The sequence below is a fragment of the Phacochoerus africanus genome, chromosome 7, assembly GCF_016906955.1.
Source record: "Phacochoerus africanus isolate WHEZ1 chromosome 7, ROS_Pafr_v1, whole genome shotgun sequence".
Taxonomy (NCBI): domain Eukaryota; kingdom Metazoa; phylum Chordata; class Mammalia; order Artiodactyla; family Suidae; genus Phacochoerus; species Phacochoerus africanus.
In genome coordinates, this window is record NC_062550.1 from 88,012,480 (window position 1) to 88,036,998 (window position 24,519).

At 37.5% G+C, this 24,519-nt stretch overlaps 1 protein-coding gene across 1 annotated transcript in view; it reads left to right on the forward strand.

Moving 5' to 3' along the window:
- The window catches only part of LOC125130459 (ankyrin repeat and sterile alpha motif domain-containing protein 1B-like), a 40,083-nt gene that overhangs the window by 8,161 nt on the left and 7,403 nt on the right, over window positions 1-24,519 (forward strand). The window contains exons 3-4 of the mRNA XM_047785797.1: window positions 1,632-1,788; window positions 8,088-8,384. Of these exons, the coding sequence (XP_047641753.1) occupies window positions 1,632-1,788; window positions 8,088-8,384 (454 nt within the window). The remainder of the gene's footprint in view (window positions 1-1,631; window positions 1,789-8,087; window positions 8,385-24,519) is intronic.

The following is a 24,519-nucleotide window of genomic DNA, read 5'->3' on the forward strand; positions in this document are numbered from 1 at the left end:
AGCAATGCAGGATCCGAGCTGCATCTGCGACCTACACCACAGCTCACTGCAACGCCAGATCCTTAACCCACTGAGCAAGGCCAGGGATTGAACCTGCAACCTCATGGTTCTTAGTCGGATTCGTTAACCACTGAGCCACAGCAGGAACTCCTGCTTTTGTTATTCTTAAGCATTAAGTCCTTTTTACTTCTTTACAAATTATTTATCTCATATAGAAGACCTTGTATAATAATTCTTATGAGGCTGAAGAGAGATGAGAAGAGACATAGGAATTGGACAAACTTTAAGTTTCTTTCTGATTTGCAGACTATTTTTTCCAAAGGTGATTTGAAGGAAGCATTTTTATTTTGAAAGGATTTTATTTTTACTTGGGGCATGAACTCATTTTTGTAGAGTGCTTACTATTTATTAGTGTCTTCTCTTTTATAGTCTCTTTTAATGTTCTTACATCTTGAGCAACAGGCATTATTATTATTATTATTATTATTATATTTTCTACAGGAAAGAAAAAAGTGAGACTAAATAATACTTTAGGGGTCATAGCATTAGATAGTTTGCATAGCTGGGAAATCCAAGTCCTTTAAATTCAGATCTTATAAAATAGTACTGTTTTTGGAAAAGAAATCATAAAATGAGATTTATTTTTATTTTTTCAGAAGTCTTACCATTAGAAATTGCATCAGTGGTAGAACTTGTCTCATAAGTGAATTTCCCTCTTGAAATCATTTCTTAAGCTTGAGGAGGAAGGCAAAAGATTGCACGAGTATAAACAACATGCGGTCAAAGTATTTTTGTGCCATGGTTATTTTTCCAACCTCGACCTAACACTGCAGGGTCCCTTTCCTACTACTGCCTTCTCTTTAATATGAACTTTCAGTCCCTTATTCCCATTCTCTATAGGAATGATGTATAAACTCCTCAAATGTCTCTTGGTGGTAAGATAACTTTTCTTTTGTAAACAGGGAGTTTGCTTGCAACTCAACTCTTCCTTTAGACTAAATCTCAGATACAGGTTATCTGGAAATACTCCCTTTTTAAAAAAGATGAGAAAAGGGAGTTCCCGTCGTGGCTCAGTGGTTAACAAGCCCGACTAGGAACCATGAGCAGGAACCTGGCCTCACTCAGTGGGTTAAGGATCCGGCGTTGCCATGAGCTGTGGTGTAGGTCGCAGTCGCGGCTCGGATCCCGCGTTGCTGTGGCTGTGGCGTAGGCTGGTGAATACAGCTCTGTTTGGACCCCTAGCCTGGGAACCCCTATATGCAGTGGGGTGCGGGCCTCAAAAGACAAAAAGAAAAAAAAAGATGAGAAGAGGTATCCTTTTAAATTTTTTTACTTAATTCATTCAGTTAACAAAATTAGGTAATATTTGCCCATATTAATTCTTTTTAGTGGTTTTATGGGTTAGTCACTGCTCTGTGTGTGTATAGTGGTGGTTTGTTCCAGTTAAGTAAATTAGCCATATATTCAATAGGCAAATTCTTAAACTCAATTTTTTTTTGTCTCAGTACCTTGAAAGATATCTCTCAATTGCCGGCCAATATCTAGTATACTTTTATATCTCTTTAATAAAATCTGTATTATTCAGCATGTTTTCTTTTCTGTTATATTCTTTTGGTTTTTTTCCTTCCTAGGGACATAGTTCTCAAACTGCTTCAATATGAGGCATCAACAAATGTAGCAGACAACAAAGGTTATTTTCCTATTCACCTGGCTGCCTGGAAAGGAGATGTGGAAATTGTGAAGATTCTTATTCATCATGGACCATCACATTCCAGAGTCAATGAACAGGTGCATTTGTCAAATATTTGCTCATGCTATAATTTTTCTAGAGTTTTGTGAAGGCAAAACCACATGGACAGTTTGATTATTTCAGAGTTCCAAATGTAAATTTGTTCTGTCTTTTATAATGTGAATTAGTCTTTTTAAATAAAGTTTTAAATGCTAAAACAATGATGACAACGATTATTTGCAAAATGCTTTGTCATTTATGTAACACTTTCACATTAAGTATAATTTTGTGAGTTAAAATGCAAAGTACAATGTATACTGTTGCTAGTCACATATTAAATTAAATATTTCCTGTATGTATTTATATGCACATATGCCCAGAATAAGTTGAGTAAAACATAGCAGCAGGATGATACTGATTAAAGTCTAAATATTTGTAAGTACGTAATACCTATTTAATGGATATATTTTAAAAATATGCTATTTTCAGTATTCTAAATAAAAAGACCACAGATTCCAGCAAGCAAAATACAGACCCCTGGTACAGTATGATAACAAACATCTTGAGCTCTGCATGCCCCCTACTGTTCCCATTTTGTAAAACTATATTTGAAAAACAGCATGCAGTCCAAAAATTGAATTACAAACATGGCATTAAGCTGCAGGTTGGCAGTTGTCCAATATCAATGCAAGTAGGTTACTCTAGGGCAAACACATCTAATTAAGTACAATTAGAATATTGTTCAAATGGGTACAGACTTTGCAAATCTTTGACTGAAATTCAGATTAAAGAATAAAAAGTAGCATTTGCTAGCTGTAAACAGCAAATGGAAGAAAAATACATTTTTTTCCTCACATCGCATCAAAATGCAGTTGTGTAAAGAACTAATCAGGAAAAATGTTTTATTAATTGGAAAAGTGTCCTATTAATAAAATGTCTATGTTTACAGGCTACAAAATGCAGAATATTTTTTATGAGATTGGAGTCATGAATTTAATCTTCAAAAAAATGACAGATATGGCTGTCTTTACCAGCATATCATGCTAAAAGGAAATTTATGAGAATGCTATCTAGTCCTCAGGAAACCAAGTTAAAAGATCATTTGTGGGATGAGCCATCTGGTGGTTATTCTTAAAACCGTCTGAATGCCTCAAAGCAAACCTGAAATAAGATGGATAAACAATCCAAGGTTAAACAAGGGAATGTTAGCTTCTACAAATAAAAGATTTTTAAAATGACATAAAAATAAGAAAAAAAACCACACCTAGAATTCATTTATATTTGAAAGCTGAAGATTTTAAATGGCATGTAACTATAATGGGGGGTTTTTAAAGAGAAACAAGTTTTTTCTGTGATGTTAAATAGATCAATTAAAATATTTTTTCAAAGTTTTGTTTTGGCCATGTCCACGGTATACAGAAGGAAGTTCCTGGGCCAGGGATTGAACCTGAACCACAGCGGGGCTCTTCAATTTTGACGTTGAATCTTTAACCCCTAAGCTATGATGGAACTCTTAAAAAAAAAGTTTTTTTTTCTTTTCTGAGTATTGGACTTTAGAATTCTTTTTCTCTTCTATTACTTTATGTTGTGGTTTCTATTGGAAACAAGTTGAAAGTTCTTGAGATCTTTTAATATTCGGCTTTTTGTATTTTTTGTTCGCTATTATGTATATATCCCTTTATCGGTGATATAGTTCTTTCATTCAATATCATTTCTTCTAAAAGTTTCTGATGTAGGAATTTTATTTTCATAGGTAAATTTTGATTTTAGCTTTATTTCTTTTTTTCCTTTTTTTTTTTGTCTTTTTGCTATTTCTTTGGGCCGCTTCCATGGCATATGGAGGTTCCCAGGCTAGGGGTCAAATCGGAGCTGTAGCCCCCGGCCTACGCCAGAGCCACAGCAACGCGGGATCCGAGCCGCGTCTGCAACCTACACCACAGCTCACGGCAATGCTGGATCGTTAACCCACTGAGCAAGGGCAGGGACCGAACCCGCAACCTCATGGTTCCTAGTCGGATTCGTTAACCACTGCGCCACAACGGGAACTCCTCTTTTTTTCCTTTGAATGGGACAGAAGTGTGCTAATCGATTATAAAGTTTTATGTATTTAAGCAATAGAGGGCAGGAAAGAAAATGGTAATGAACATTTATGAGACTCACGAGAACCAGGCACTGTGCTAAGCATTTTTACCTTCGGTATGTTATTTAATTAATTCTCACAATCCTCTGAAGTGGTTTTAGCACTTCCATTTTATAGAGGAGAAATCAGGCTCAGTAAAGCTAAGTAACTCATTTAACACCACACATTACTGATTGACTTTAACTGAGACTCGGACTCAGGTCTCTGTATTTCCAGAGCCTTCCATGATAGCATATTGGCATTGTCATCATAAATCCTATCACTTAGGGAGTGTTTACCATATGCCAGGCATTGTGCAGCCTGTTGCACCTCCATCATCTTTCTAAGCTCTACCGAAGCCTGAGGAGGTAGGTATTAAGTATTGTTCCTGCTTTATATATGGGGAAACCACCTTAGAGAGATTAAGTAACTTGCTCATGATAGCATTGCTATGCACCATGTTATAATGTTAAAATTATGCATAATTGTCAAGATTACATTTCTGATTTCTGAATGTAATCTTTGATTTCTAATATAGTGTTCTTTAAAAATAATTCTTGTTTTGCTTAGTATAATAATTTCTGGATCCATCCATGTTGGTGTGAATGTCATTATTTCATGCCTTTTTTTATGGCTAAGTGAAGTAAGTCAGAGAAAGACAAATATCATGTGAGATAACTAATATGTGGACTCTAATAGAAATGATACTATAGAACTTAAATAACAGAAAAAAAATTTTATTAAAATTTTTTTTTGATATTTAAAGTTATATGAGGAATTTTCCTACATGTTATCTTTTTTGGTTTATAAGTTATATTCTAAGGTTATAGGGGAGGTAATATTCTTTTTTTTTTTTTTTTCGTCTTTTTGCTATTTCTTGGGCCGCTCCCGCGGCATATGGAGGTTCCCAGGGTAGGGGTTGAATCGGAGCTGTAGCCACCGGCCTACGCCAGAGCCACAGCAACGCGGGATCCGAGCCGCGTCTGCAACCTACACCACAGTTCACGGCAACGCCGGATCGTTAACCCACTGAGCAAGGGCAGGGACCGAACCCGCAACCTCATGGTTCCTAGTCGGATTCGTTAACCACTGCACCACGACGGGAACTCCCGGGAAGGTAATATTCCAATTTTACCGTAAGACGGGTTCAGAGAGTGTGGTTCACTTGCTAGAAAGTGCTTGTTAACCCATCAGCCTGGGTCACCATTGTATTCTGCCCTAGAATTAGTTGTCAATATAGGGTGACATAATTTTGAAAACAAAATGGAATCTGCCCTGATTATGGTTTATATAATTGCCACAGTCTTCCTGTCTTTTGTCAACTGGTTTATTGCTTCCTTTTTTCTGATGTTATATATGGTTTCAATTTTTATTTCTCTTCATATTCATGCATTCCACCTTCTCTTCCTCTTTTCCTCTTTATTTTAACATTAGGGCAAAAACCAGAGGAGCCTTATCTCATAAGTATATTTCCTTGCCATTCACCAAAACCCAATTCCAATTAGTGTTACATAGTTTCCATTAGTTTTACTTTGAAGTAAGCTCTTTGGTAAATAGCTTTTGTTAGCCAGTTTCGTACTGCCACCAATTGCCTGGAAGTGTCCATTTGGTTAAAAAAAGAAGGAATTCAAAACTATTTGAGAATGTTTAGTGTCGATGTACTAGCAATTGTTAATTAGTACTTTATCATAGCCTATTTATTTCAAGTTAGATTTTTTTTTGACCACTAGTGAGTGTGGACGTGAGTATACAACCATACTTTTTCTAAAGGTACCATGGTTGTGGTCCTAACGGATGTGACAATCCAAGTATGTGTCAGGTATTATGGACAATCTCTACAAACATTTTCTCCTGAGTAAGTCTTAAATGATTGAAGTAATTTTTCTCTTGATATCTGAACAGTGATAATTGGAGTTAGTAGAAGAGTAGTTGCACTTATAATAAGTTTCTATGCTAAGGCCTTTGCAAGGGTAAAGAGGTCTTTGAGGAATTATTTCATAATTCACTTTTCTTTTCCTCAAAGAGGTGACATACTTTAAAAAATGAGATTGAATCTCTTTTCAGCCAATGGGAAATTTGCTCTGGTCTGGAGGCATATTTCTATATCACATTTTCATGGTTTAAAGTAATAAGAGTGATTTTTAAATCAGGTTTGTAAAACTTGGCCACAGAATAAAATCAGGGAGTATAAACCTCTATGTTGTCAGTCTCTGTGAAGAAGAAAACCATGGTAGGACATTTAAACTAAGGAAAGGAATGACTCCCTCAGAATGGTGGAAGAGACAATACCTCCAGCTAAATTCCCCATCTACTAGATCTTAACCTTTTTTTTTTTTTTTTCTTTTTTGGCTGCACCTTTGGCATATGGAAGTTCCTGGGCCAGTGATAAAATCTGAGCTTCAGCTAGATCCTTAAACTCACTGTGCTGGGCCTCTATGGAGACGATGCACAGGGTCCTTAACTTGAGGTGCCACAGCAGAAACTCCTCAGATCTTAACTTTTTGTTGTCTGTTTCCAGGTTTTTCCTCTAGGGGCCTTCAGATGACCCCTCCTGATACTTGTTTTGAAAAGTAAAGTAGTAAGAAGCCTTTCCTATGCTTCTCACCCCCCACCCCCCATCATCCCATCACTCCTCTTTTTAAGTTTTCAAATCTCTCTACTCTCAATTTATCTTCATTGTTTTATCATCTAGACCAAGGCTCAGTTACTTTCTAGAACAAGATTTGTTTGTGTTTGAACCCTTAGAACAGCTACCTAAGCAACTACTTCCTCTTCCAAGTCATTTGGTGTTCTTTGGGGCAAAATCAATGGAAATTCTGCTTTCACATCACTAATTTCCTCTTTTTCTTCTTTGGCAATGCAGAAACTCATGGCAGTGTGGTACAGTGGAAAGAGCATAAGTGAGTTTGGATTCTGACAGAAACAGGTTCCAAAAGATTCTGATTCTGCTTGCACAGATAATACAACCTTTTTGTACTTCAGTTTCCTCCTCCATGCAGTGTAGATGTTAATATCAGTCTCGTAGGATCATTTGTAAGAGTTAAAAGAGACAATATATGTAAAGTGTTTAGACGGTCAGCAAATGGTAGTAGTAATAGTTGTTATCATGGAAGATGGTATTAAAAGTTCCAACTGTGGTTCTAGGCGACTTAGGTTCAAATGCTGGCCCTAATTCTAAATGGTTGTATAAAGTGGTATAATTAAAGGCCACCTATTCAGCTACTTAATACCTCAGTTTCCTCATCTGTAAAATAGGGATAGTGATAATGATATTTATCTCATAATGAGGACTGAGTAAACCTATATGAAATGCAGCTGTGCCTGACACTTAGTATTAGCTGTGATGCTGACACCCCAGCCCCACCCCTTGCTCTCCAGAACCCTCATTCAGGACATTGCATTTTTGTTACTAAAATTTCCTTCACATTTTTCCTGATTGACCCTTCCACTTCCTGACATAGTCACACTGCATATACCTATACCATCTGCACATACGGTCTGAAAGGTCCATTTGCCTTGCCACTGGGATCGGTATTTTCCGTTTTGACATTTTTCATTCTGCTTAATTTCTGGGAAAAGCTCACTGATTTTCACCTGAAACTTGTAAACTACATGTGTAACACTGTGATACTCCTTGTTAAGTTGTCTGGATGTGGGTAAAGGTCTGTCTCTCAATCCATGATTATATTTCAATAAGGTATGTTTTAATCTTAGAGCCAGTATGTCCTTATTCTCTTTGCAAAAGAAGTGATGATTTGTACTTAAATGGAAGATAAAATGAAACCATTTGGGAAGCTATACATCTTTCATCATCATAGAATTTACTATCTCAACTATCTTTTGGAAAACCAGTCTGTTAAAATATGTTAAAATTGTTATTAGTCTCTCTCATTAACAAAGGCCCCTGAGGCATGATGCACAGTGCAAGACGACACTGACCATCTGGGCCCAGCAGGGCTATTGACTAACATGGCTGAATCATTTATCACTCTTAGAAGCTGGAGTATATAATGTAGGGAAAAGAGATTTTTCCTATTGAAGTGGTAACAATAAAATGTGATGTTTGGGTGTAATAAGTGATATTATTACCAAATATAACATTCTATTACGAATACTTTTTAAAACAGATAAATCTTAAACGTACATTTTCAAAGCAGCTCAGGTTTAAATTCCTTTACTTAGATTTTGATAACGGATTGAATTTCTGAAAACTTGTACTTTCTGTCTTTGTTTTACCAGAACAATGAAAACGAAACTGCCCTACACTGTGCAGCTCAGTACGGACACTCGGAAGTAGTTGCTGTTCTCCTAGAAGAGCTCACCGATCCTACCATTAGGAACAGCAAGCTGGAAACTCCTCTGGATCTGGCAGCCCTCTATGGACGGCTGAGAGTGGTCAAAATGATCATCAGTGCACACCCCAACTTAATGAGCTGCAATACCCGAAAGCACACCCCGCTGCACCTTGCTGCTCGCAATGGTCACAAAGCAGTCGTTGAGGTGCTGCTGGAAGCAGGAATGGATGTGAGCTGTCAAGTGAGTATTCTTTTAGCTATGCTCCAAAAAGCAATGATGGTCTTACTTTGCTTTGAGATACACATGTTAAGAAATCTTACCATTTTTTAATCAAATTGTCCGTATGTATTTTTAAGCTGCTGAATTCAAGGTACCATGACAAACTGTTGGGAAATATGAAGAGATAGAAGGCACAATCTCTAACCTCATTTTAATTTGAGGGGATACACATGAAAAATTATTACTACATGGCAGTTGTGCGTGGTCTCCTTAGTAATTATTTACTTTCTCCTAGTGTTTAGCACACAGCCTGACATTCAGGAATTCAGTCAAAACAGAATGAATGAGTGAATGAATGAAACAAACAAAAGTCACTTTAACACTTTTGCCTATGTACTTTGTGTTTAATATGTTGACACATTTAGAATCCAAATCTCACAACCACCCTGTGGGAGTGAGAGCTATTAAATTCCATTTCAGAGCTGAGGAATCAGATTCAAAGACTTAGGACACTTGCCTAAGGGCATATAGCTGATAAACCCAGAATGTGAATTTAGACTTGCTGATTAAAGTCCAGGCCTCTTTCCACAATAGTGTACTGTTTGTACATGTCTAATAAAGGAAGGATCACTGTGCCTAAGGGCAATAAGAAAAAAATTTATTGTAGAGGTGTGATTTTGAGTTGAGCTTTGAAGGACAGATAACCTTTGGATAGATTTTGTTTCCTCACTGGGAAAAGCAACTCGCTTTTATTATCTGTCTCAAGTTAGCCCCAATTCCAAGATTAGCTTTTCTTTTCTTTTATTCTTCCTCTTTTTTAAAACAGTTTTCTCCTTTGATGACTGTTTTTTGGCCTCTGAGTCACTGGCAGCATACTTACCTTCCAGAGACCTTTTGGTTCCTGTCAGATTTTGACTTTTCTTCCCCCATGTGTTGATAAATAAGCTATTGATGTATAACAAACTATCCCAACACTTAACAGCCTAACACAGTAACTCTTTATTTAGTTTATAATTCTGGTGTTGGTGAAGACAGAAGATGGGTAGATCTTCTGTCTTCCCTAGGTTCTCTCATGTGTCTGGCATCAATTGTAAATCAGTTAAGTGGTTCTGCTTCAGGGAATGTCTGAATATTACCTAGGGTAGTGGGTGAGACAGCCATCTGTCTTTCATGATCTAGCAGGTCACCTTGGGCTCATTCACATGGCAGTGATATGGTTCCAAGGGAGGGAGGTTGAATCCTATGTTTCTAGGGGATTTTTTAGGTCTTAAAAATCTTAGGCTTACAATCCTAGGTTTCAGGATGATACCCTAAATCAGAATTTTCCTTAGACCTTTGCCTAGATTATTTAGTTGTTTAGATATTTATAAATCTTTTCTAATTTTTTTTTTGTTCTGCTTTGGCAGTTTTGAAAATAAGCACAAGAATTTTCTTCTAGCTCTATTATTTTTACTTTTTCCGAATTTAAAAATTATTTTATTTTTTAAAAATATTGAGAATGTGGAGGTTCCCAGGCCAGGGATTGAACCTGCACCACAGCAGTGACCTGAGCTACTGCAGTGACAATGTCAGATCCTTAACCCACTGTGCCACAAGGTAATCCTCTAGCTCTTGTATTAAAAACAAACAAAAAAACCCTTTGCTCTCAGAGGGGTATCAAAGTACAATTTGGTACTATTTATTGTAGGTGACTAACAAAGTTGCTTTCTTAAAGCATATTTGATTATAAACTATGTGTTTATTGTCTCAATGTTTGATTTCCCCAATCTAGATTTATTGCTTTCAAAACACTTATGGAATATCTCTACACTTTATTGCGTAGACTGCACTATAACCAGTAACTTTCACTATGACTGAGATTAGTAACTCACTTTATGTCCATAGCAAGGATCTTTTTATGTTTTGTACTAGACGACATGACTAGAAAGGAAAGTTCAGTTTTGTAAATGTATATGGTATATCTTTTTATGCAAAACACTGAATTTTGTGCTTTTGGAGAATTGAAAAAAAATGTCTCTGCCCAAAATTTGTTGGAGGACACAACAACTTGGAAGAGTTAACTCCTGTATATGACGTATTAAAATAAGTGCTAGGACCAAGTTCTATGAAGACATAGGTGATGAAAATGTAGATTTTAAGAGGGAGAATTTGGGAAGATATTAGTAGAGTGACATTTGAAGAAGACTTTGAAAGTGTAAAAGGACTTTGAATTTTAGGTGTGATTTAGCTTGCAGATGTGCATTATTTGGCTAATGGAGTGTTTTAAAATGTTGAATTAGGAACAGTTTTTTTTTAATTTTTATTTATTTATTTTGTCTTTTTGTCCTTTAGGGCTGCACCCACAGCATATGGAGGTTCCCAGGCTAGGGGTGGAATTGGAGCTGTAGCTGCTGGCCTATGCCAGAGCCACAGCAATGAGGGATCTGAGCCACACCTTCAACCTACACCACAGCTCATGGCAACACCAGATCCTTAACCCACTGAGTGAGGCTAGGGATTGAACCCTTGTCCTCATGGATGCTAGTTGGGTTTGTTAACTGCTGAGCCACGATGGGAACTCCTGAATACTTTTAGGTGGGATATATACCTTCAAAGGTTCCAACCAGTCTCTACCCTCATATCATTGCCAGATTCATTCCCTTAGATTTTACACTTGGTCTCCCAACAGCATTTGGGTTTATTTACTTATGTATTAGTTGAAAGGGACACAGTATGTTCAGACTACTGTGACACTTAATCAGAAGCACTGGGGCAGCTACCTGAGGAGAATGGGCAACGTTTTGGTTGCTATACCTCTTTCACTGGTGCTTACTCTATGATTTCAACTTGAAGGTTTCCAGAAAGTAGAACTGACAGCATATTTCTGTATCTCAATGACTTGATTCTTCCATTAGTTATAGTTAGCCTGAGCTGATGTTTTTTCTTTTATTACTATTACTTTGCTCATAGAAAACATTTAGGGGGTGTTTCATTGCCCTTTTTCTGTGAATATTTAATTTTATTATGTTATTCAAATTAACTGTCATATAGTTTTCCCATGATTCACTACCCAGTTTTTTAATATTAAATTTGAAGTAGAGATTTGTTGATATTCTAACTGGCTGAGAGTGAACAATACCAGTTAGTAACTTTGAACAGTTTCAGTGATTTTAATATTCATTGATTTGTTAACCAGTTGGGAGTTAGAAGTATTAAAAGTTATCTCATTTGAAAAAATAAGATAATCCCATTTGTTAAATCCTTTTAGACTTCAGTTACATTCAAGCTATTATGAATAATTCTTCAAAATTTAGAGATGGGTTTAGAGGATATTGTCTTTTAATTGCAAATATTTTAAAATGCAGCATTCATGTTAGTATTTTTTATAGAAATTTTGTTTTCCACTTTAATTCTCTCTGAGATATTTTGAATTATAACATTTATTTCAGCTAGTGAGCAAAAATAATTCCTATTTGGGTGAATTTCATAGTATATATTTACTTATAAATCCTTTAGTATTAAATGATTTCTTAATAAAGAGCATTAAAATATTACATTTAATTATTAAATTAAATAATTAAATTATTCCTCTTTGAGTGAGTTTAATTAAGATATTAAAAAAAGGGTTTAATTGGGAGTTTCCATTGTGGTACAGCAGAAATGAATCTGACCAGTACCCATGAGGATGTGGGTTTGATCCATGGCCTCGCTGTGAGCTGTGGTGTAGGTCACAGACACGGCCCAGATCCTGCATTGCTGTGGCTGTGGCATAGGCCAGCAGCTGCAGCCCCAGTTCAACCCCTAGCTTGGGAACTTCCTTATGCCACAGGTGCAGCCCTAAAAAAAAAAAAAAAAGGTTTAATTGGCAAGATTCTTTTGAAATTAGTAACTTCCATGGATTTCAAACCTAATTTTGAGTAACTTGGTAGTGATCATGTCATATTATGCCAGTGCCTCAATTGCATACGTTCCTCTTACTAAAACTCAAAGACTTAAAGCACTAGCATAACATTAAGCCAATTGGATTTTATATGAACATAAAAGGAAATGAAAATAAAATCACAGAAAATTAGTAGTAAGGAGTACAAGTTTCTATGTTAGGAGCTGTTAAGGTGCAAAGCTGAGTGAGGTAGAGTTTTTGCTCTCAAAGTGCTAATGGTGGCAGGCGAAATATGTGCCTAAATAGAGAGATTACATTTTAATAATCCATTTAACTCTTCTACTTCCCTAGTTGATTATTTTAAAATTTCTCCGCTCTTCCCCAAACTTCCGCACTTCCTTCCCTGTCATCCGTCTGTGATCGTGACTTTGCTTTTATTTCACCGAGATAGCAAGCAATGGCACATTCGCACCATCACATTTGCCAACGAATGTATGTGTATGTGCTTTCCTTCCTGGTGCTTTAAATTAACTTTCTAAGTTTATATCTGAGGCTAACTTCTATACTTACACACTGGCTTCTACCCCTTCTTATCTACTTGGGATACATTGCTCTGGCGAATATTCCCTCTTTAATACAGAAAGTTTTCCCCTCTTCACTGCATCGTTTCCATAAGGACAAAAAGATGTTGTAAGATATCCCATCTTTAAAAAAACTCCTCTCCTTTGAACCCAGATTTCCCTCTAGCTGTCGTCTCCTTTCTCTGATCCTCTTTATGGCAACGAATTTATGAAGACTTGCTTTTACTCATTGTATCAAATTTCTTTCCTTCATTTGCTCTTGAAACCATTCCAGCTCTATCACTCTATTAAAATTCTTTGTTTTCCCTTTGGTGAAGGTAACTGATGACTGCCATATTATTAGCTCTGTAGCCAGTTATTAATCATCATTTCACTTGACTTATCATCAGCATTGACAAAGTTGATTTCTCCCTCCTCCTTTTTTTTTTTTTTGCCTTTTCTAGGCCTGTTCCTGTGGCATATGGAGGTTCCCAGGCTAGGGGTCTAATCAGAGCTGCCCGCCTATACCTACGCCACACACCATATCTGAGCCACATCTGTGACCTATACTGCAGCTCACAGCAATGCCGAATCCTTCACCCACAGAGAAAGGGCAGGAATTGAACCCACAACCTCATGGTTCCTAGTCGGATTCGATTCCACTGCACCACGATGGGAACTCCTCCCTCCTCTTTGAAACACTTTTTATTAGACATCTGAGATACCACACTCTCTTGGTTCTCATTTAGTTAAGTAGCTGCTCCTTCTCAGTCTTACTTAAGGTGGAACCGAAACTCTTGAATACCTGCTGTTCAGCAATGCAGGTAGATAAATCTGCCAGCTCCAAGAGCCTGTTATCTTTAGCAATTGCAAGAATTAAGTTTTTTGTTTTCTGTCCTCTTTTGTAGAGTCATACCCCTCTCTCCCGAGCCAGCCTTCATTTTCATTCCTACCCAATAAACTTTTACATGGTAACCCTTTAACTCTCATTACTGCCTGTTAGCTGTTGCCACAATACTGCTGTACGGTATGCACAGAAAACTCAGACATTAATAAACACTCGCATTTTTCTCATTCATAAGTTTGTAGGTCAGCTGGGGAAGCTTTGCTTCATGCTATAAGTTAGTCTGGGCAGCTCTGCTCCTTGTGTTTATTATCTTCCTCCTGGGACTAGCCAGGCATGGCCTAAGCCCAACCATACAAGTACATTTTGGGTCTCTGCTTGCATCATGTTCACAGTCATCCATTGGCTAAAGCAAGTCTCAAATCAAGCTCCAGATCAATGGGCAGGGATATATACTACACCCATATAAGTGGAAAGGGATGCAATGTAATATGGCAGAGGGCATAAAATAGGAGTGGCCAATAATGTAATCTGTCACATCCCCAATCCATGGTTAACTGTTCTCACCATCCTGGTCTGTACACATCAGAGTTTTCCAGTTACTCAAACCTCTTTTCTTCACTATTTACACTTACTTCCTAGTCAACCTCATCCAGTCTCTTGGCTTCAAATGACATCTTTACCTAACAATAAAAGTTTGCTTATTCATCCCAGACCTTACCCTGAACTCTAAATTAAATGTCTGTCAGGAGTTCCCATTGTGGCGTAATGGAAATGAATCCAACTAGTATCCATGAGGATGTGGGTTTGATCCCTGGCTTTGCTCAGTGCTTTAGGGATCCAGCATTGCTGTGAGCTTTGGTGTAGGTCACAGATGCAGCTTAGATCCTGTGTTGCTGTAGCTGTGGTGTAGGCCGGCAGCTGTAGCTCCAATTCAACCCCTAGCCTGGGAGCCTTCACATGCCCTGGGTGCAGTCCTATAAAAAAAAAAAAAATTAAATGTCTTTCGGACCCATCTTTTGGATGCTAATGGGAATCCAAACTCAGTATTTCAAAAACTGAATATTTAGCCTTCATAACCCTACATCCCCAAATTTGCCCATCTTCCAGTCTGTCCCATTTCAGCAATGGGAGCACTGTCCTAGTTTTTTGGCCTCACAACGTTATGGTTTCTTTAACATTTTACATTTAGTTCCTCATCAAATCCTACTGGCTTTGTGCTCAAACTGTATCTAGCATTTCATAACTTTTATTCCTTTCCTTACTACCACCAGGGCCAAGTCTTGGTTCTCTCTTGTTCCTAACTGGTTTCCCTGCTTCTTTCTTTGCCTCTGTATTAGTCCACTTGGGCTACTGTAACAAAATATTATTAACTGCACAAATTAATTTTACGGTGGTTCTGAAGGCTAGAAAGTCCGAGATCAAGGTCTGGCCAATTTGGTTCTTGCTAAGAGCGAGTAGGTGGCTGCCTTCTCTCTGTGTCCTCACAGGGCCTTTCTTCTGTGCACAGATGGGGAGAGAAGGAGAGTGTTCTCTGATGTTTCCCCTTCCTCTTATAAGGACACTAATCCTATCAAACTGGGCTTCCACCTTTATGACCTCAGTTAACCTTAATTACTTCTGTAAAGGCCCTACCAGCAAATACAGTTACATTGGGGTTTAAGGCTTCAAAATATAAATTTGGGGGAACATAAACATTCAGCCAATAATAGACTCCTTCAGTCTATTTTCAACAAAGCAGCTAGAAGTGCTCTCATTAAACTAAATCATGTTATATCACTTTTCTGCTCAAAAACCTTCAGTGGTGTTCCATTTCACTGCCCGCAAAAGCCAGCTCCTTACAGTGGTTGACAAGGTTTTATTTGACCTGGTCCCACTGTCTCTCTGAAGTTTCCTCCTGCTACTTTTTTGCCATTTTCCACTTAGCTTCGGCCACAGTGGTCTCATTGCTCTTGCTGGAACATGTTGTGTATGTTCCTGCCTCAAGACCTTCGTCTTATAACCTGCATGACTTCCTCCTCTACTGTCTTTAGGTATCTGCTTCAAATATCACCGTAAATAGGGAGGCTTCCCCGACCTGTCTCATTTGCTACCCCAGCAACTCTTTTTCCTTCCCCTTTGCTGAGACCCAGCTTCCCTATTAGGACACCACATCCCCTCCAGCCTTCTCAGGTACCAGTCACATACCATTCCAACAAGAAAACTTGTTCCCTGCTCTCACAGAATTGAGAGCCTGGTCATGAAGACAGCAGATAAGCGTATAATAAAAATTACAAGTTGCACTAAGTGCTATGCAGGAAACAGACTGGTTCTTGTGGTCGAGAATGAAGGGTTGGAGAAGTCTCTCTTAGGATGTGCCACTTAAATATTACTCTCTCAGAGAAGTGAAAGATGAAGCCATGGAGGACAGATGGGTTTACAAGAAAGAGTCTAAAGGGAGAGAGAAACTGAATAAAAAATAATTAGGGAGGAGTTCCCATTGTGGCTCAGCAGTAATGAACCTGACTAATATCCATGAGGATATGGGTTTGATCCTTGGCCTCGCTCAGTGGGTTAAGTGTTTGGCATTGCTGTGAGCTGTGGTGTAGGTCGCTGATGTGGCTCATATCCTGCGTGGCTGTGGCTGTGGCTGTGGCTGGCAGTTGTAGCTCCAGTTTAACCCCTAGCCTGGGACCTTTTATATGCTGCATGTGTGTCCCTAAAAAAGCAAAAAAAAAAAAAAAAGGAGTTCCTGTTGTGGCGCAGTGGTTAACAAATCCGACTAGGAACCATGAGGTTGCGGGTTTGATCCCTGGCCTCGCTCAGTGGGTTGGGGATCCGGTGTTGCCGTGAGCTGTGGTGTAGGTTGCAGATGCAGCTTGGATCCCGAGTTGCTGTGGCTGTGGCATAGGCCAGCAGCTGTAGCTCCAATTTGACCCCTAGCCTGGGAACCTCCATATGCCATGGGTGCGGCCCTAGAAAAGACAAAAAGACAAAAAAAAAAAATTCAGGGAGTTTCTGGAAAAGAAGTCTTTAGAGAAGCAATTACAAGAATACAAGACTGTACAATTACGTATAATGAATTCATACATTGCCATGTATTTATGGAGTGCCTGCTCTGTGCTGGGGAATTGCCTACCATGTGCCAGAGCATGTAGCAATAACAAAATAGACAAAATTTTTGCTTGCAAAAGGGAAGATGATATTTAATAAAGTATGGAGTAAAGAAAAGAAAGATATGGGATAAAAGCTTGAAAAAGTCAGAGCAGGTTTACTGGAAGTTTCTTTTTTTTTTTTTTTTGGTAGATACTGAAAAGGTGTATATTTTTATGGAGAGTAGAAGGATCCAATGAAGAGACTGATATTGAAGATGTAAGAGAAACGATGAGCTATTTCATGAGCAAAATTCAAGAAGCAGAAAAATGGTATAGAGTGTAGATGGAGGATTAGCTTTAAGGAGGGGTATGGATGCTTCCTCTGAGACAGAAGTGAAGGAAGACAAGAAAGATAAAGACAATGGCCAGAAGTCCCTAGTTAAATAGGAGATGAGTTCCCTGTTGGCCTAGTGGTAAAGGATCTAGTGTTGTCACTGTTGTGGCTTGGATTCAGTTCCTAGCCCAGGAACTTCTGCATGTCATGGACATGGCCAGTGAATGAATGAATGGCTAGGAGGAGAGGTCTTCTTCTGAATAGGAGAAATGGTATTTCTGATCTTTTTGAAGATACATCCTATTTCTCTTACACCATCTCCCCACACCCTCATGCCAGTCTAAACCTTCTTATAACTTTCAGCTCTTCTTCACATGTTGTTTTTCTAGATTCTTGTTTTGGGATATTCTTCTCTAGACATATTCCAGTTTTTCAATGCTCCTACTGAAGTTTGCTATCCACATTTGAACACAGTACTCTAGACGGAGTTTGGCTAATGTAGGATACAAAGGAACTGTTGCCTCTCAACTTGTTTAGACATCATTTATTTGTTCTTATCTTTTAAATTCTTACCTTTTATCCCAAGAGATGCCCGCATGGCTAAAGGATACCAGCCAGGGCATGAGGGTTTGTTACTTCTGAATTAAACGCTGTTCTCATTGGCTTTCTTCTTTTTTTCTCTGTCAAGGTTATCTTTGCTCAGTGGTTGTTATTTCTTACAATGGTAGTGGGTCTTGTTTCTCAATAGTTTTTATCTCCCCTGCTACCTATGCTGTTTTTTCTATTGATCATCAACACAATCCCACTTTATATCTTGTTATCATTATTATGTTTATTTTCTCCTTTATTAAAGAATCAGTCTTCCTTTACCTGGTCATTCTATTTTGCAAACTTCAGAAGGACTGTGGGTAGAGTGTTAAATTTTGAAGGGGAACCGCTGCAGGCAGACACTAACATCTTCACATCCCTTTTCTTTCTGTTTTTTGTCACTCTTAGAATACATAACCCCAAAAGCCATTTTGAAACACCCAGAGATTTTGGATAAAATATAACAAAGATCTCTTTAAATGCATATTTGAGCTTTCATGTATCATGGAAATGCATACAGCCAAAATCAAAAAGGAAGCTAAAACCTAGGGCTTAAAATAGGAAGATCTTTTTCTCTCCTCTCGCCTTTTCCTGCCGTTTGTTTTGTTTTTCTAAGTTTTGGTGTCGCTGAGGCTTCACTTTAATAGACATTTCCAATCAAAGAGAGAATTTCTTTTGCTTTCATTAGCAATTTAGCATTAAGATAGTTATCATGCCAGTTCTTCACTCAACTGTTTTCAAATACGAATTGTGATTGAAAGTTTTTTTTTCCCTGTAGGGTCCTAGGATGTTGTGTTTCATATCCATTTACTAGATACCTGTTGATGTATTACAGTATTATTAACTGCATGATTGTCTATTTGGGAAACTAAATTTATTTTAAATGATTAATTAAAAAATGTAGAAATTTTATCCATTGGAAAAGCAGGCCCCAAATTTGGGTTCACCTGTTGTGTTCTTCGAATACATTCCACTTGCTTGTGGAATGTTTTGGACTAAATATTATTTCATGAGAACACAGCTTTTCAAGATTTGGCCATTTATGGGTTGTGGATTTGGGCCAGAGTTCTGAGATATGCAGAATGGTAGTAATTTGAATAAGAATAAGAATAGAAAATACTGTCTCAAGGTAGAAGGTGATGAATTATAGAATATTATGGAATTAACTTATATTTTGAAAGGAAAAAGTGTTTACATTTGACACATGTAAATTTTATATTATTTGTGATAATACTGGGATAGCGAGAAATATTTCCTGGTTCCACTGGTTACCTTAATTTTATGGGAATATGCCATTCCATTTCGATAGTTCTCATGTTCTCTTACCAAAGAGGTTAATTTACATCAACCATGCATTTTGAAAAACTGAGTACTTGTTCCAGGCCAAAAATATGTTTATCATCTACTGACCTTATCTATGTATGTATATATGCATGTATGTTCTTTTAGGGCTGCGCCAGTGGCATATGGCGGCTCCCCAGGGTAGGGGTTGAATTGGAGCTGTAGCTGCCACCCTGCGCCGCAGCCATAGCAACATGGGATCTGAGCTTTGTCTGTAGCCTACACCCCAGCTCCCGGCAATGCTGTATCTTTTAATCCACCGAGTGAGGCCAAGGATTGAACCCGCATCCTCATGGATACTAGTCAGGTTCGTTACTGTTGAGCCACAATAGGAACTCTTGACCTTTTTTAGTTTGATTCAAGGATTCAGTGACTCCTTATCCATTGTATGGAAACACCAATTATATTTAACATATAGCATTTTAATCTTGGAATAATAGAGACGTGTGTATAATTTTAAAATGTTGACATATATGTAATAATATACATGTTAAATATCTTACACAATATTATATGTTACATAAATATTACATATATATGTAATTTTTAAATATAAAGCTTATTATTATTATTTTTTGGCTGTGCCTGTGGCATGTGGAAATTTCTGTGCCAGGGAGTGAACCTGTGCCACAGCAGTGACACAAGCTGTGGCAGTGACAGTGCTGGATCCTTAACCCACTTCACCACAAGAGAACTCCTGTAAAGCTTATTTTTATAAAAATAGGTTTTGTAATAGCTTTTTTAGTAGCAATAATAATGATAATACTGGCATTACTTTATATGTTAACAAAATACTTAAACTCTTGTATATTTACCCTATTTAACTTTCGGAATAACCCTATTTGGCTTTTAATATTTTAATTATTTACAAGGTATATAAATTTTTTAGAGATATTAAATAATTTTCTTGAAGTTACTTAGTTACTAAAAGCCAAACTGCCACTGGAACCCAGGTCCTCTTACATCTACTTCCTCCAGAAGGAGAATTGTTTATGGTGGAGAGTGTATGTTTTTTTTATTTTTTAAATTTTTTAAAAATTTTTTATTCTTTTTTTCTTTCTTTTTTTTTAGTTATATAATGATCATAACAATCCAATTTTACAGGATTTCCATCCCATAACCCAAGCACATCCCCTCACCCCCCAAACTGTCTCCTCTGGAGACCATAAGTTTTTCAATATCCGTGAGTCAGCATCTGTTCTGCAAAGTTCAGTCTGTCCTTTTTTCAAATTCCACATGTCAGTGAAAGCATTTGATGTTGGTGTCTCATTGTATGGCTGACTTCACTTAGTATGATAATTTGATCCAACAATCCCACTCCTGGGCATCTATCCAGAGAAAACCATGACTCGCAAAGACACATGTACTCCGATGTTCATTGAAGCACTATTTGCAATAGCCAAGACATGGAAACAACGTAAATGTCCATCGACAGAGGAGTGGATCAAGATGTGGTTTCTATACACAATGGAATATTATTCAGCCATTAAAATGAATGAAATACCAGCATTTTAGCAACATGGAGAGTGTATGTTTTCATTGCCCAGAAGAGTCCATTTCAGTATCTCTAGTGCTCACTCCTCTATCAGAGTATCTGGGAAGCCAAACTAGTACAAAATGTAGACATTAGTATATTTTTAAGTAGTCTTTTTGTTTGGACTTAGCCTTATGTTACTTTTTCTCTTTATTTAACACTGTTACTTGCATCTTAGATTCTTCTTTCTGAATTAAATCCTACAGAAGTACTTTCAAATAAGGATCTGTTGTAACCATGTGTTTTTTAATCAGTCTGAAAATGTCTTTATTTTGCTCTCAGTCTTAGAAGATAATTTGGCTGGATAGAGAATGCTAGGTTGACATTTAATTTCTCTCTCTCTCTCTTTTTTTTTTGTATTTTTGCCTTTTTCTAGGGCCACTCCTGCAGCATATGGAGGTTCCCAGGCTAGGGGTTTAATCAGAGCTGTAGCTGCCGGCCTATGCCAGAGCCACAGCACCACCAGATCTGAGCCTTGTCTGCGACCTACACCACAGCTCACGGCAACGCCGGATCCCCAACCCACTGAGCAAGGCCAGGGATCGAACTGGCAACCTCATGGTTCCTAGTTGGATTTGTTAACCACTGAGCCACGACAGGAACTCCTAATTTCTCTTGATATACAAAGATGTTATGCTTTCTTCTGGCTTTATTGTTTTTGCTGAGAATTTAGCTGTTGATCTAATTATTGTTTCTAGACACTTAGGTTTTTATCTTGGGATGTTTTTAAGATATTCTCTTTATCTTAGGTGTTCTGTAGTTTCACTGTGGTATGTCTAGGATGTATTCTTTTTTTTTTTTTTTTTTTTGCTTTTTCTAGGGCCGCACCCGTGGCATATGGAGGTTCCCAGGCTAAGGGTCCAGTTGGAGCTGTAGCTGCTGGCCTACACCACAGCCACAGCAATGCCAGATCTGAGCTGTGTCTGCGACCTACACCACAGCTCACAGCAATGCCGGATCCTTAACCCACTGAGCAAGGCCAGGGATCGAACCTGCAATCTCATGGTTCCTAGTCAGATTTGTTAACCACTGAGCTATGACGGGAACTCCATAGGATGTATTCTATTCATTTATCTTGCTTGGTATTCTGAGAAATGAATATTAGTATCTCATCAATTCTGGAAAGTTCTTAGCAATTGACTATTATCTTCCTCATTTCCTTCTATAACTCAGATTAGACATATGCCAAATCATCTTATCCTATCCTGTCTTTCAATATAATTTTCAATATCTTGTTTCTTTGAACTGCCTTGTGTACTTAAAAAATCTGCCATGCTATTCAACACTTTTTTTCTCCCAGCTCTGTCTTTAAAGGCTGTATCTGTTATTAAACCTATCTATCTGTCTGTCTTTTGTCTGCTGTTCTTTCATTCTTTTGTTCTTTCGTTCCTTCCTTCCTTCTTTCCTTCTTTCTTTTTCTTTCTACTTTTTCTCTTTACGGCCAACACCCGTGGCACATGGAAGTTCTCAGGTTGAATCAGAGCTACAGCTGCTCGCCTGTGCCAGTCACAGCAACACCAGATCCAAGCTGTATCTGTGACCTATGCTCCAGCTTGTGGCAACACTGGATCCTTAGCCCACTGAGTGAGGCCAGGGATCAAACCCATATCCTCACAGACTCTATGTTGGGTCCTTAACCTGCTGAGCCACAATGGGATCTCCTAAAAACCTATCTATTTAAAATACTATGTTTTCAGATTTCCATGGTGGCTCAGCAGGTCCAGCATTCTAACTGCTGTGGTTTGGGCTGCTGCTGTGGTATGGGTTTGTTCCCTGACTGGGAACTTCCAAAAAAAAAAAAAATACTCTTTTCCATTTCTAGAAATGCTGTCTCTCGCATTCATTTCTTTATTTTTTTATTTTTTTTAAATTTTATTTTCCCACTGTACAGCAAGGGGGTCAGGTTATCCTTACATGTATACATTACAATTACATTTTCCCCCCACCCTTTGTTCTGTTGCAACATGAGTATCTAGACAAAGCTCTCAATGCTATTCAGCAGGATCTCCTTGTAAATCTATTCTAAGTTGTGTCTGATAAGCCCAAGCTGGTCAATTTTGATGAGCATCTTGTTCTTTAGTTATATTTCATATCCTCTTTTAGATATTTGGCCTTATTGATCATATATATTTTATATTCTATAGCTGACCATTCTAATATGTGAAGTTTTTGTAGATCTTATTATTTCCTTTTTTTGTTTTTTACTATTTCTTACTTATAGTGGCTTATTTTCTTTCATGTTCAGTGGTTTCTAATTTTGAATCTGTGTTTCTTAGAGCTTTGACTCTTGGAACTCTTGGAAGCCTGAGTTTAAAGTGTACTTTTTTTTCAGAAAGGATTTATATCTGTTCCTGCTAAGCATTTATATCTATCTCTGGTACTACAAACCCAGATCACTTTATTTTACATTTTTGGCTCTGAGGGGCACAGAGATTGTGTTAATTTTGGTCTCAAACCATGTGAGGACAGAATTGTGTTTAGAAATTCTTAGAGCAGTGGAATTTTTTTTTTTTTTTTTTTTTTTTTTGTCATTCTAATCTACTTGGAGCTAAAACCTGGATAGTCAGCCTTCCTTTCTCTCTCTGTGCAATAGAATTTTGTAACAAGTTTGTAATTTTTTTTTTTTTTTTAGCTGAGGCTGTTATTCTTTGGAGGTTTTAGTATTTTGCGGGAATCCTTGGTCTAACCCCTTAATTTGGTTGGGTTTTAGACTTGGTTTCCTGCTCCCCTCCCACTTTGAGAGGCTAGTTAAAGCCCAGGTACTAATCTATCAGCGACTGATCAGCGATTCTTGTTCCAGGGTTCAGCCCCTGGATTTATACTTTCTGTCTCTCATTCTCTTCCCCAGGCTCTGAGGAATTCCACTTTGCTTTTTCATCCCTATATTTAAAATAACATTTAGTTTTTCAGAATTTTAAGGTATGCTCTTCCAGGAAGGTTTTTTCCTAACATTAAGTCCAAACTTTCATGAAAATTTGAAGGAAATCAAATTAGCAGTAAGAAAGTTGCTTGGAAAACATAGAATGAGAGTGAGAACAACTAATTATTTCAAGGGATATTTTTTAGGGAGTGAAAAAAAGCCCTGTTTATCTCCCTCATTGAAACATTGTTTTAAGGAGTTGAATAAGTTTCTACAGTTTCATTTTCCTTCTACACACTGCTGTATATTTATAAATTACTATTTTTATTTTTATTTTTATTACTGTCTATACATATCATAGCTGGAAACTTATAAATCAAGTGCATTTCAGTTATACCTTTTTGGCAGTAAATTCAGATCACACCAGCAGATCTTCAGTGTTCTTCAAGCCACCTTAACAATGTTATTTATAAACCATTTTATACTGGGTTAATTTTCCAATAGGGTTTTATTCATTAAAAAAGCTTTTACATTATTTTATAGTGATGTTTCTCTTTTGTTTTGGGATTCAAATCCCACACTAAAGATCATTTTTAGTACAAGGGGACAAAGTTGCCACAATGATACTGTTCAGTTAATACACACAGATATGTACGCACACTGGGGACCTGGCAGACATTTGAAAATTCTTGAGAGAAAAAAAAAGTAAAAACACGCTAACATTAGTATAGCTTTAAAAGCTTCCTTTTTGAAATCTTCCTTGATCCTCCTCGAGGCAGAAACCAATCTTTCCCTGCATTACTCATGAGTTCTTCTCCTCTTTGCTATGTTCCTCTCTCCTGCCATTTGCTCTCAACATAATTCTCAAATGTCTATACATTTTCAAGGTACTTTTTACTAGGCATTGAGGAGCCATGATGAAAAAATAGATGTGGTCTATATTTCCACTAAACTTACAGTTTATTAAAGGGAATAGAGACATATAACATTATGACATAGTACTATAAATGCTCTAATGAGGAAGATACAGACTGATGTGGAACACACGGAAAGCAGGCTAGACTTCAGGGGCAGGTGATATTTTCCTGAATGAAATTGTATCTAAACTAAGACTTGACAGGTAGTATAGGTCAGTGGTCTTCCGTTGTATTCCCTAGACCTT